The sequence below is a fragment of the Megalopta genalis genome, unplaced genomic scaffold (genome assembly GCF_051020955.1).
Source record: "Megalopta genalis isolate 19385.01 unplaced genomic scaffold, iyMegGena1_principal scaffold0250, whole genome shotgun sequence".
NCBI lineage: Eukaryota > Metazoa > Arthropoda > Insecta > Hymenoptera > Halictidae > Megalopta > Megalopta genalis.
The window spans coordinates 77,528-92,573 of record NW_027476319.1 but is presented as its reverse complement, the minus strand read 5'-3'; the positions used below and the strand labels follow the sequence as shown (position 1 = coordinate 92,573).

At 39.2% G+C, this 15,046-nt stretch overlaps 1 protein-coding gene across 5 annotated transcripts in view; it reads right to left on the bottom strand.

Annotated features, from left to right (window-relative positions):
- Positions 1-78: 78 nt before the first annotated feature.
- LOC143262930 (proton-coupled amino acid transporter-like protein acs) overlaps positions 79-15,046 on the bottom strand; it is a 58,730-nt gene continuing 43,762 nt past the window's right edge. For 2 of the 5 annotated variants that reach the window (XM_076528285.1, XM_076528287.1), the window contains exons 4-11: positions 12,804-12,954; positions 11,582-11,709; positions 10,456-10,540; positions 9,735-10,007; positions 8,476-8,654; positions 7,446-7,478; positions 6,836-7,008; positions 79-6,544 (exon numbers count right to left, since the gene is read on the bottom strand). In XM_076528285.1, the coding sequence (XP_076384400.1) occupies positions 6,297-6,544; positions 6,836-7,008; positions 7,446-7,478; positions 8,476-8,654; positions 9,735-10,007; positions 10,456-10,540; positions 11,582-11,709; positions 12,804-12,954 (1,270 nt within the window). In that variant the 3' untranslated portion in view covers positions 79-6,296. Of the gene's footprint in view, positions 6,545-6,835; positions 7,009-7,084; positions 7,410-7,445; positions 7,479-8,475; positions 8,655-9,734; positions 10,008-10,455; positions 10,541-11,581; positions 11,710-12,803; positions 12,955-15,046 lie in introns of those variants that run through there. The other 3 variants (XM_076528288.1, XM_076528286.1, XM_076528289.1) reach the window with 3 other exon arrangements.

The following is a 15,046-nucleotide window of genomic DNA, read 5'->3' as shown; positions in this document are numbered from 1 at the left end:
TATAGTACTATACAGTATATATAGCAATACTATGAATCTTTAACATATAAATCGACAAATAAATTGACAAGATCGCGATTTTACGTTTCCACATTAATATATTAATATAATATATTTACAATTAATATTCTCGAACAGTTCAAAGAAATATCGAATGTTTGAAACAGTTTATTCGTCGTAAGCCGATCAGAATCAGAGAACTGAACAGAAATTTTTTTACATCAACCGACAACGCGTTTCGTCTCTCTCTCTCTCTCTCTCTCTCTCTCTCTCTCTCTCATATATTTATTGTCTTTATATATATATTCACGCATCGATCAAGGAGAAACGGGGAAAAAAAATCTGTCACACTACAGGGCTGCTAAAAAAAAAGGAAGAAAACGTTTTCGAGCGTCTAGCGGGGTGCGTACAAATAAAAAGTATCCCTGAGAGAATTTGTACTCCGAGGACGGCACCACAATAATCTGTGCGCCGCCGTTTCCTTTCTTTTCTATTCTTTTTTTTCTTTTTTTTCCTTTTTCTTGTCGTTTTCCTTTCTTTTACATCGACGCGTCGCTTGAACGATTAATACTATATCGGTACAATATGTATACACTCACGAGAGAGTCCTAGGAGTCCATCGTCGTTTCGAGAGCTGCGTAATCACCGAGGCAAACAATTCCCCGAAACAACGGATACAGTAGTGTCTCCCTAATCGACGCTCAGATCGTCCACAAAAATGGACAATTTGGGAAGAAGAGATACGATTATTCGAGCCTTGCGATTTATTTTTATAGTTATACATTGTCCACAATTATAAAAACGAGCCGCAAGGCTCGAATAATCGTATCTCCTCTTCCCAAATTATCCAATTTAGTGGACAATCTGAGCGTCAGTAAGGGAGACATTACTGTACGCGGAACAACGTATAGTCCTCCCGCGACAACAAGGCGCCTTTGCGCTTACATTCCCCCCACCCCCACATTTATTTAGCTGCCCCACTGTCGCGGCACTCGATCGCTATTGGCCGAGACCGGCGGAGAAGATCGTCGTCGGTCAATTCATATTATTCGGGAAGCGCGAAGAGATTCAATTATTTCATAATTTTTACAGTAGTGTCTCTCTAATTGACGCCCAGATTGACCACAAAAATGGACAATTTGGGAAGAGGAAATACGATTATTCGAGCCTTGCGGTTTATTTTTATAGTTATAAATTGTCCACAATTATAAAAACGAGCGGCAAGGCTCGAATAATCGTACCTCCTCTTCCCAAATTGTCCATTTTTGTGCGCAATCTGAGCGTCAGTAAGGGAGACATTACTGTAATCGGATAAAATCGAGCGATAAAATTCGACCGTTCGCGGTGACGAGCCACACCCTTTCAACCCTCGCGCGGCGAACGAGCGCGTCGTCTAGCTGCGATTATTTTGTCGTTTTTGTTGCCCCGTGTGCTCCTCGCAATGTACCGGGTGTGCTCGTTAAATAATTCCATTCGATCGGGACGCGCTGAATTTCGGCGTCGGTGATGATTCGCGATTAAACCGCACATAACTTCGATCGTTCGTGACATTTGTAAAATAAATCATGAATACGGGGAGAACAGCGGAAATGAGAAAATATTGATCTTTTATTCTACTGTCACGGTAACGGTATTCAGGAATCGATTTTTGTCGTCGGTTCAATGTTTCTTTTCCTCTTCCTTTTCTTTTCTTTTCTTGGAAAAGATCGGCGAGAACGAGTAATTTTGTACAAAAAAATCCGCAGTCCGTCGGCGATCGTTTTATCGATAATTGCTTTAAATATTACCACAGACGCGACGAAACATGTACACTGTACAGGGTAGCCCAAAATTATGACTCAGAGAAATAATGGGTTCCCGAGATCATTTGAAGTAACTTTTTCCTTAGCAAAAATGTCTTCTTTTGCGAGTTATTAACGAAAAACGGTGACCAAAGAGCGATCGCGTACGGCTGACACTCCGCCCTCGCGGCCACTGCCGATACGTTAAACGGCCGGCGCCGCCTTGCGCCAGCCGAGCTCGCCTCTCATTGGCCGCCGTTTTTCCTCGATAACTCGTAAACGGAGCGGCGGATCGCATTTTCGCTGAGGAAAAAATTACTTGAAATTACCTCAGGAATCGTTCCATTCCAGGTGTTGACATAATTATGGAACACTCTGTACATCCTTCGCATACGCATTCGAAGCATCCTCCATTAATCGCTGAACTGTTCTTAAATTCGTACCGTGTTTCTGATAAAATAAATACATCGTAATTACAGCCTCCGCTTTCGCGTTTACAATTGAATACTGTATCTCTTTATCGCCGTAACGAAGGAATAACTTTCGATCGAACCATTCGTCTCGCGTGTTTACATAACTACTAATTAAATAAACGCTTCTTAGAAAAACGATCGCGCGAGAAGATCATCATCCATCGAGCGACACCGTGTCGCGGCGCGCTGTTGCCGTTATCTTCGTTCTGCATTGTAATAAAAAGATTTCTCGTTTTATTAAACATTACATTTAAATTACAATGGTCGTCGGTGCGGAATAAGTTACAGAGTCTGCGAACAGAAACGATTCTTCTGCACCGTTCGGGTCTCTCGATTTGCCGCAGATACTGTCGAATAAGATTTTTGATAATTTATAATTATTAATAATATAATTTTCGTTGTCCAAAAAAGGAATTAGAAAGAAAGTTAATATTTTATTATCGGATCTGGTTGTGACGCGACGAAAATTGCAAGCTGCAATCGACAAAAAACGACGAAAATGACAGAAAATAGCAGAAATGAGAGAATTACAGTGATTCCAGCGACGCGATATCCGGTCGTGAATTATTACTTAGTATTATTATTTAGTAATATAATTATTTAGTAATTGGCTGCCACGGATTCTCGATACCGGGTCAAGTATAATAAATTCTCCCTAATTTTCTTTAAGCTTGTAAACAAAAATAGACAATTTTGCAAGAGGAGACACGATTATTCGAGCCACACGGTTCGTTTTCATAGCTGCCAACAATTATAAAAACGAGGCGGAAGGTTCGATTAACCCTTTATCATCCCTTCGACGAGTCCAACTCGTTCTGATAATTTATAGTAACAACTTATTCAATATAAATGTTATTCTATCCTTCCTAAAAGTTGGAATAAAATTCTAATCTTTTGTCATCGATATTATAAATAAATTCAAGTAAATTTAGGCACGAATGAGCAACAATTTTCTTTCCCCTTTAAGAAATCATCGCAATCGAAACATTTATAATCGCAGTGACCGCGAAGAAAATGGTACGTCAAGGGGTTAATCGCATCTCCTCTTCCCAAACTGTCAATTCTTGTTTACAAGCTGAAGGACAATTCGAGAGAATTTACTGTGATCGCAAATTTCACGCACATACGAAACAGAATCGAGTCGTTTCGGGTATCGGAATCGCCTAAATACTTGCGGTAATATTTTTCTCGTTTGCAGATGATTCGACTATCTACGATGAAAATGATCTTCTTTCGCTTCGTTACGGTAGAAAAAAGAAAATCATGTTCACGCGCAAATCAAAATCGCATTTTCTTTACAAAAACGCGACACACGATCGTGGAAACCTGCGAGAAGAATGGAACAATACGAGCGAGAAGCCTCGGACGACCGCAGAGAAACTCTGCAATCTTGATCGAACGTGCATCCGAGATCAGTTTCTTTGATCTACAGGGTGTCCCAAAAATGTCTCGCGATCTGAAAGTGGCGGGTTCCTCATTTGAAGCAACTTTTTCCTTTAGAAAAATTTTCTCCGAGGCACCGTTAACGAGTTATTAACGAAAAACAGTGATCAATGAGAGGCGAGAGCATGGCTGACGCCCTGCCCTCGCGACCGCTTGCGCTGCGCCAGACGGACGGCGCGACGCGGCATTGGCCACGAGAGCGGAGCGCCGGCCGCGCTCGCTCTCCGAATGGTCGCCGCTCCGTGCGCTCGTTGGCTCGGCCGAGCTCGCGCTGGCCGAGCTCGCTTCTCATTGGTCAGTGTTATTCGTTAATAACTCGTTAACGGTGCCTCGGAGAAAATTTTTGTAAAGGAAGAAGCTGCTTCAAATGATCCGAGGAACCCGCCATTTCCGGATTACGAGACATTTTTGGGACACCCTGTATACAGCAATCCGACCTTTTCTGTCCAAAACGGAGGATACGCCGTTCGTCGAATGCGAAGGACGATGCGAGTTAATTTTTAAAAGAAAAACATACATAAACGTAACAGGTACCGGGAACAATGCACGGGCGTTGAACGCGATAACAATTTGACCGGGAATAATATTACAGTTAAATAATTACGGGATGACTACAGCGGGTCCGAATGGACCCGCATGGACCGCCGCTGATTTGCCGAGGGTCGAAGGGAGGAACGGTTCATCTGCCGCGAAGGAACGCCTCGCGCGCGCCGCAAGCATTATTCTCAAAGAGTATCATAAAATCGGAAGTCCTTATAATAAACGATGTAACGATAACAACGTGTGCGTGTAAGGCGTATCAATACTAATCAATAAATAATCGTCGGTCAGGGCGCGGTCGGATCGTCCGACGAAATTAGAAATATACAAATTCGGTGACAATAATTTTGGTAACATAATTCGCGTTCATAATTCGAAAGAATTTTTATGGGAACGATGCGACAGACACCCTGAGGCGACCACGACGAAATCATGTGCTCGCTGCAGCAGCAACAGCAGCAACGTGAATCGATAATCGAGAAAATTACATTCCGCGTTTTCAGTAAAAAACAAAGAGTCTATCCTTTTTGTCTTTTATATCACACGATCGTCCATTATAATAAAAAAAAATTCATAACGACTGCAAAATCCATTGCCCGATTCCATTCCATTGTTTTCTTGTCCTACTCTCTTCGTTTTATTTCTCCTTTTTTCTCTCTCTCTCTCTTTTTTGTTTCTTTGTTTTACGTTTTTCCTTCGGTTCATTAGAGCTACATATCACGGTTAAATTACAGTCGACTTTTGTTTTCACATAGGACCATGTTCAGACCTATAAACAATTCTACGTGTACATCTACGGCATAATCTTATGGCTAGTATGTCGCTTTCGGGGACACAAAACAACTAACATCGTGAACTTACTTGAACAGGCGACCGACTGACGATGATCGCGGTGAACGAATTTCCGAAGAATCTCTCCGTCGCTATTTTATCTGTTATTTTTTTCTTTCTATAGCGTAATAGTTGCCTTTTTTTAGTGACTACGACTTTCGTTACACGGCGATCGAGAGCCTCGGCAACGGAGTACTTCAGAAATTTGTTGTTACCCTGTTCGCGGATCTACCGGGTGTCCCGAAAGACGCTCGCAATCTTGAAGCGAGAGGTTCCTGAGATCATTCGAAGCAACTTTTTCCTCAGCGAAAATGTTCTACGAGGCTTCGTTTGCGAATTATCAGCGAAAAACGATGGCCAATGAGAGGCGAGCACGGCTGACGCCCCGCCCTCGCGACCACTGCCGCCGCGGCGGCAGACGGCCGGCGCGAGGCGACATTGGCCGAAAGGGCGGAGCGTCGACCGCGCTCGCTCTGCGATTGGTCACTGTTTTTCGTCGATAACTCGTAAACGAAGCCGCGGATTGCATTTTCGCCAAGGAAAAAGTTACTCCAAATAACCTCAGGAACCCCTCGTTTCCCCATCGCGCGTGACTTTTGGGACACCCTGTATACGCAAAGACTTCTATAAAAATACAAACGAATTTCTCGGATAATTTCGTAGACGAGGAATAAGGGGAGAACGTGTTCGAGAAGCATGTCGGATTCGTGCCGAGTCGCAGGAAGAAAGAAATTGCGTATACGCGACTAATAAATAGACGGCGGATTTTACGCGATTATGAGGAAAATTAGTAATAATTTGAAACGCAATACTTTATAATAAATCAGTTATAAGGATTATAATAATTTAAAACAGTGAATACATTGAAAGAAACTAAAAAATCTGTCAGTTCGAACTCATTGAAGTTATTAAAAAAAGAAAGCAGGACACTTGTGCTCGACACTCATGTCTTGCAATTTAGGCAGACAATTTGTTATATTTCGCATAAATATCCGCAGTCTACTAATAAATAACACAATTATGCGAAAGCTCCTTCCGGGAAGGAGATCTCTGCTTTACCAACAATCGCAGCCTATGTTCGCGTAAATGTCATGAACAAGTTGATTCCGTGTGTGCGCGCGGGTGCGCGCATGTGCGCGCGCGCGCGCGTGTGTGTGTGTGTTTGTATGTCGTGTGCGCGTGTGTGTACAAGTAAAATTAACGATTCGATATTTCTACAAACGCTAGCTTAATTACTCTTGCTGAACGCCACGATGATAGAGGTGATGCTCTCGTATGTGCCTGTGGCGAAACCAAGCAGTCCTATCAGTACTATCACGACGTCCTTCGTCATCGTGAACAAACCGAGCGACGCGTTCTGCCAGCAGACCACCATCTCGATGATCGGCGGAAAGATCAGAGCTAACGCGGTGCTGCTCACTGCGCCCACCAACGATATGAACAGGCCCAGTTGAGGTATCGCTTCTGCTAGCACAACTGTAACAGAATTGTTCCCGTCAGTTATCGAGCAAAAAACAACCTAACCTTGACATAACCTATTGTAAAATAATTTTGAACGGATAAAAATATTTCTGAATAAATAAAAATGATTCTACCTAAATAAAATTAATTCTGAACAAATGAAAATAATTCTAAACAAATAAAGATAATTCTGAACAGATCAAAATTATTGATAAAGTATTCAAAAGATTATTTGTGTCATTCAATAGGCTATTTATTAGCTTACGGTACTTGAACATCGTGGAAATAGACTGATTTAATACTCACACGTGAGCAAACATAACGAAGACCGGAAAATAGTCTCCGCTAGAACTGGCCACCTGAACGGGCCGAATTGGTTCACGAATCCTGGCCACATGATCGCGACAGGAACGTAAAATTGCAGTGCATACGTGAACAATATACTTAACGAGATGGCAACTTTAATGCACTGTGGTAAACTGCAAAAGAAACGGAATCATATTTATCGAACGAACGAACGTTACACGCCGGTGTTTGCGCGCGCAATTCTTCCCGCATATAAACAAACGACAAAAGAGGATGTTGTGTTATTCGTCGTTGTTATTTCTTGAAAAATCGGAAACACTTCGCGCGGTTCACACACCGCGTCATGCACGATCAAAATCGTTACGTTTAGGCAAGAAAAACACGCAAGGCAGGACTTTGGACATTTATTATTAATATAATAATAATTATAATTATTATTACGGATAGCGTATTCTCGTTTGTTTTTTTTTTGTTAATATAGCATTCGTTTCGAGAGGGGGGGGGGGGGGAGAAGGATGATCCGCCGAGACTCTGTTTCGGCGTACAAGTAGGAGCGCATCTGATTGGTGCAGCACTTCGGCAAAAAAAAAGATATTATATGAATAGAAACCTTGAATGCACGACGACGATTTTTCCATCCACCCTTCGTATGCAACAGAAAATTATGTTACAAAGAGTATTCTCTTAACTACGTTTGCGTCTCGTTATTTTTCAGTATCAGTTTTGATTTGTTTGACAGAATTTTGACAATTCGTGACGCAGAACGATTTATCACCTGGACGCACAACAATAATCTACTGTAGAGTCGGCAAAAGCGATGTCCATTTAACATCAATACATAAAAAACCATTGTGCTTCTAATCCTTGAGTTTTGCTTAATCACTTGCCAAATGTTTACAGCGTTCAGGAATTCACAGAAAGAAATACGGCGACGAAATTTCTCCTCGTATCGTTGAACGCGAGTTTGCTTGTACAATATTAAATATACAAGATGGGCAATTTAAAACAGGTCACTGGAATAACTCATTTCTCTTCAACAATAGGGAAAACATTGCAGGAAAAAAGTTGCTCGGCTTCCAAGGAGCACTTGATACGTTGACAATAATTTTTGTGGCGGCTGCAGGCGTAGAGGACATACCAAGGTCAAACCTATCTCTTTAATGATACGCCTGGATACCATAAAAACTAAAGCTCCTACAAGAAAGAAATGCTTCAGACAGAAGTTACTTCTTTTTCTAGGTAGAATAAGATTCTGGAATGAAATTATACCGTTCTGTGTTTCAAAAAATACATTTGTCCTTCGTGTGTCCTCTACGCCTCCAGCCATCACAAAATCATTGTCATCATATTATCTGCCCTTCGACATCGAGCCACTTTCGTCTGGAACTTTTTTCTCTATCGTTGAAGACAAACGAGTTATTCAGGTGACCTGTATTAAATGCTCTCGACCCTGTATACATATACACCCTGTACATACATATATATGTACATGTATATTTAGCGAATGATTAACATTTGTAATTAAAATATCGATATGAAAAAGATTGATCTAGATTGAGTAAAAGTAAAGTATATATGTTGAGAGAAAAAAAGATAAAAAGATAGAGAGAGAAATTTGGTAAATGGATTTGCATACTCACACTTCTTTCGACTCGAGATTTAACGTGACCGATCCAGCAACCGTGTCGCCATATTTTAAATACGATATGAAACCCATCGCGACGAACATGGCGCCCACAATGACCATACCGACATTTAAGACTCCAAACGGCTTACTGAAATTACTCGGTTTCTTCATCTCATCCTTCAGGGGCAACACCTGAAACCAAACGACAACGATCATTCGTTCGGGTTCAATAATTACTTTCAATTTTAAATAAACTTTAAATTATAATAATAATATTTTAATTAATATCAATTTATCATTATTAAAAAATAATAGTAAAACTTTAATACCTATTATATTATATTAAACCTCTATATTATACCTATATTATACCTATATTATACCTATATTATACCTATATTATATACAGGGTGTCTCAAAAATGTCTCGCAATCCGGAAATGACGGTTTCCTCGGATCATTTGACTTCCTTTACAAAAAGGAAGAAGTCCGTCCGTCGGCGCAGCGGTCGCGAGGGCGGGGCGTCAGTCATGCTCGCCTCTCATTAGTCACTGTTTTTCGTTAATAACTCGTTAACGGTGCCTCGGAGAAAATTTTTGTAAAGGAAAAAGTTGCTTTATATGACCTGAGGTACCCGCCACTTTCGGATTGCGAGACATTTTTCAGACACCCTGTATATTATACCTATATTATACCTATTATTAATACCTACTATTTTAAATAATATTACTTAATAAGAATACAATCTTATTCGATTAAAATCTTACTCGAGCAACTGTTAATCTAGTTAAATTTTTATCCGATCAGCATTTCTCTCTCTTATCAGTCATCCGGATAATATTTCGCTCTGCATCAATAGCTTATTTTTTAAAAAATTGTACAAAGCGAGCACCATACAAACGATGACTCCTATTAATATTTACACTTTTTAAAATTAGAATAAACGATTAAAATTTTCTTTTAGATAATATTGTGACTAGTATACTAAACAATTACTAAACCATTTTGTTAACTACTAATACTTGAAGAACAAAACCAAATAAAAGACTCTCGTTTCTCAAGTCGTTCGGTCTGGTTCTAAAAATGCTATCGCGTTTCGAAAAGTGTCCTAACCTTAACGAGGGGCGCTGCGCGTCGACGTCACCGGGAACGAACGCGTCGGAAAGCTCGGACAAGTCGGATGACTGTAGGACAGACTCGCGACGAAAACGGCCGGTTGCCAAAATAAGCGTTACATAAATGCGAGGGAAAACGGTGTGTGTAGGCGCCTTACCAGCGTGATACCCTCGAAAGAATATATCACAGTGCCGAAGAACAGGGGGAGATCGTGCCACTGGGCCACGTAATCCCTCTCGCGGATCGGCGGCAGATCGTGGCACATTATGTACATGGTGGCGACGTAGCCAGCGATCACTAGAAAATTCGCCAGCGACGAGACCGGCACGAGGTATTTCAGATTCCTGATCCACGTGCTCAGCATTATGGGGATCAGGACCACAGCCATGTGTTGATGGACGTCCAACTGGATCCCGTACACGTCCAACACCTGCGACGAAAATTTTAAAATTAGTAGTGCACGTCGATTAGTAGTGCTCGTTAATTTTGCAATTTGTTATATGTAGTCGATTTTGAGTTGTTACATCGTTCTAGTTGTTACAGTTTATTTGACGACCAAGCAGAAAAGTACGCGCCGGAATTAGCAGTTGTACAGAGACACGCAGATTATGTTATTCTAGCGGGACTTCGAAGATTATATCGATTATATTATATTAAATATATTTAATTAAAGCTTTATATAGCTTTAATTATATATATTTAATATAATTTAATACAATATAATAAAGCTTTATAGCTTTAATATAATATAAATATATATTATTAATATATATATAAATTTCACGTTAATATTTAGTCCGTGTCTAAGATTAGATATATTCTCCCTAAATTCTTGAATGAATCTAATAATAAAATGACAACAATGATTGTAAACTCACCTGCTTCATATTCGTGCCAATGAAAACGAAATAAACGCAGCAAAATCCGAGTTGCGTGACACATAAAAATATATTAACCATTTTTCTGGAACAAACGGACGAACGATAATGTAAATTGTGATCGCGATGTAAATGAAAATTTGAGTAATCGAATTTGCGCGACAATGAAACGAAACGAAATTCGAATAAATCAACGAAGAATTGGAAATGAATGTAATAATATCAATCTTTTTACGAAGAAGGGGATCAAAGTACAACAACAGAAACAAAATAAAATTAGCTTGCACGATCTAATAAATTAACAAAATAAATTGGAAATGAATTTAATAATATCAATCTTTTGACGAAGGAGGGGATCAAAATACAACAATGGAAACAAAATAAAATTAGCTAGCACGATCTAATAAATTAACAAAACAAATTGGAAATGAATTTAAAATAATATTAAATTTTTGACGAGCGAAGAAAACAAATTTGTGCAACGACGGTAACGAAATAAAATTTTAGTTTGCTTGATCTGATAAATTAACAAAGAATTAGGAATCAATTTAACAATACTAAACTTTTCATCTTCGGAAACAATAACGGAAACGAAATAAAATTAGCTTGCACGATCTAATAAATTAACAAAATAAATTGGAAATGAATTTAAAATAATATTAAACTTTTGACGAGCAAAGAAAACAAATTTGTGCAACAACGGAAACGAAATAACATTTAAGCTTGCTCGATCTGATAAATTAACAAAGAAGTAGAAATCTATTTAACAATACTAAACTTTTCATCTTCGAAAACAATACTAAAACCGGTCCGAGATGTCTGAAATAACCTTGAAATATTGAAAGGTCATAATAATAATAATAATATCGTAACGATAATCGCTTAAAAATAATTGATTCATACGTCGCTTGAGACAGATAAGGAAACAGCCGAAACGGCTGTTCCGAAGAACTGTTTAAAGTGTTGCCGAAACAACAACTTGGTTCAACGGCTCCTCTATTTGTTTCCCGTTTGAAATTAGTCCCTGGTCGCGACGCGGCGCGACGCGTCAAGCGGATTTCGGTATGATGCTAAACAAACAGTCGATGGGATTCCTATTTCATCTTTCTCTGACACACATACAAACCTCATAAACACGGAGTATTTTCGGAGTGACAGAGGGCCGGTGGCGAAGCACATTTCCACAGTACCGGCGAATCCAGACGTGGCCGTCGGATCGTTCACTCGCCGCGTCACCTCCGCGTTGCATTTCAGCTGCGACAATTATCGAATAGTTTTATTTCGTCGTACCAGCCCAGAGTTATGCGACGTCGAGTACATTGCGCATTCAATTTCGCGATTTCACTATCATCGTATTTGAATTACAGAGCGATTCAACGCTACGTTGCGATTCTAATTGCGTGTTTTCAACCCTTACAATTAATTCAATTGCTGATTATTTTAATCACTCGAATACAACGCGTTTGAATTATGATGTAATTGAAGTAATTCAATTGTAATTCAAGCACGACTCTGCGTCGAACGCTGTGCACCGGCGTTTTTCATAGGAATTTATATTTTAATATACAGGGTGTCCGAAAAATGTCCCGCAATCCAGAAATGGCTGGTTCTTCGGATCATTTCAAGTAACTTCTTCCTTTACAAAAATTTTCTCCGAGGCACCGTTAACGAGTTATTAGCGAAAGACAGTGACCAATGAGAAGCGAGCTCGACCAGCGCGAGGCGGCCGAGCCAACGAGCGCACAAAGCGGCGATCATTCGGAGAACGAGCGCGGCCGGCGCTTCGCTCTCGCGGCCAATGCCGCGTCACGCCGTCCGTCGGCGCAGCGGTCGCGAGGGCGGGGCGTCAGTCATGCTCGCCTCTCATTGGTCACTGTTTTTCGTTAATAACTCGTTAACGGTGCCTCGGAGAAAATTTTTGTAAAGGAAAAAGTTGTTTCAAATGACCCGAGGAACCCGCCACTTTCAGATTGCGAGACATTTTTGGGTCACCCTGTATTTAGAACAGAGATTTGACGAGAAATAAAAATTGTAGAATATTTTGAATAGAAATTTGACTAGAAATTAAAATTTTAATATATTTCTCGTAGAGATTTAACTGGACATTTAAAATCACGATAGATCTTTGATACATAGAAATGCAGATGAAATGATTTGAAACGGGAATGATATCGCGCAACAATTAAGTAGAATGAAATAAATTATATTGCTTATATTATATTGCTATCATAAAAGTCAGACGCATTTCATGCGTCAAGGACCTAATAAATTGCACGGCGGGAATCGAGGTTCTATTTTGGCCGGTGTATAATTATTAGCGAAGTCATTTCGACGTTCGGGCTACTTACGAGAACGTGTTGCGCGTGAACACAAATCACCCCTAGGAAGATCGTAAGCGGCGGAGCCAGCAGTAATCCGGCATGCTTGAATCCATCCCCCAACGCAAATATACCCGAGCCGACGTTACCTTTGAACAGGTGCATCATTGTTTCTAAATACCTGTAATAATTCCATCGACCATGAGTAGATTGCTACACTGATACATTACAACTACAGCGTGTTCAAGTAGATGTGACACGAAAAACAACGCAACAATACAAAGTTCTACTTGTTGGACATTACTGCTTAAAGGAGCAGCAGCTGTACCTTGAATTTCGCATTAATTTGCTCGAAATTATTACTGAAATTATTACGAAATTAATACTGAAATTATTACGAAATTAATACTGAAATTATTACGAAATTCTTACTCAAATTATTACGAAATTATTATTTAAATTATTACGAAATTCTTATTCAAATTATTACGAAATTATTATTTAAATTATTACGAAATTAGTACTTAAATTATTGCTTATTACAAAATTATTACTCAAATTATTATGAATTTCTTACTCAAATTATTACGAAATTATTATTTAAATTATTACGAAATTATTACTTAAATTATTGCTTATTACGAAATTATTACTCAAATTATTATGAAATTATTACTTAAATTATTACGAAATTAATACAAAATTATTACTTAAATTATTACTTAAACTATTAAGAAATTAATACTCAAATTATTACGAAATTATTACTTAAATTAATACGAAATTATTACTCAAATTATTACGAAATTATCATTCAAATTATCCCGAAATTATTAGGTAGCTTAGATGTACGGAAAATCGTAATTTTCCAAGACAAACCATAAGAAACTCGATTTCTCGGAACGTAAAAATCGGGGTCAAGGAATCGAACGGTTTTTCGCGCGGTTCATTTTTAAATCGAATGTTATTCGAAGCATGGGAGAGACAGAGTCCGCGTAACAATTCGACAGCACAAAGGCCCGCGGCGCATAGCTAACAACGAATTTTCCAAGCATTCCCCTGTCCCATCGCGCGAGCTAATTTAAAATCACCGGCGAATGAACCTGCCCGACCGAGTTTGAAAACTCTCGGCGGTGCCGCCGCCGCCGTCGCCGCTGCCGCGCCCCGTTCACCCGTTCACCGCGAGTTCGTGTCTCGAATAAACACGTGTCCGCGGTGTAGTCACTGGCTAATCCGTAGGCCACCGTTAAACCGTCCGCGAGCACGATCGTTCTTCGTGCGAGAGGACCGATCGGAAATAGAAGTGCACGACGGAAATAATAGCGGACGGGATTTCGTTACAAATAAGTCCGAGATATGTCACTCGAAGAATAGATTGAAGATTTCACCAGAGATGTACGCGATACACGTGACATAACCTTAGTTAACACTAGAACTATCGAACCCTAAACGCGACTTATGCGCATTGTTTTATAGCAATGCCAGGATTGGATTTATTTAAAAACTTTGCACAATCTCTATTGCAGTATACGTTCGAAGGAAAAGATTTATCGAAATAATTCTTATAGATGCATTTTCGTAATATCAGCAATCGTAAAAGGAGAAATTAGGTGCCGGTCATTTTGAATACAGTAAATTCTTCCTAATTGAGAAAGGAGACGAAAGCTCGGCTTGGAAACTAAAATGGACAATTTGAGAGAAGGACAAATGTAATTTTATTTATTTATTTATTTCCGCTTATTTAAAAATGATTTTATTAATTTAAAGCTTCGTTTTCTTTATGATTAATAGACTGCGGATTTTATGCGTTTAAGACGAAAATAGATAGAATTTAAAACAGTAGACAGATTAGAAGAATTTAAGAGCGTCGTTGTACTATTTTCAAGTTATTAAAATTGTTAGAGGAAGAAAGAAGTTTCTGCCTGGCAACAGATTGCTGCAATTCGCAAGTACAATTTTTATTTTATTTATTTTTATTTAGTCATTATAGTCAATAATTTGTAATAATTTATATTGTGAATTACTTCAGTCTTTCTCTCTCTCTCTCTCTCTCTCTCTCTCTATTTTTTACACCTTTATTTTTCAATTCATACATGCTGTGCTACACATGCTGTATGCTAAATATTTATTTTTTATCTTAAACTGCTTGAAATACGTTTAGACAATGATGTTAGTGCAGATACTTTTGAGTGGTATAAATGGTCACAAATTGATCATTGCATCATGCAAATTGTTGATCATTAGAAACTAAAAGGTCTTTTATCTGGCAAGTA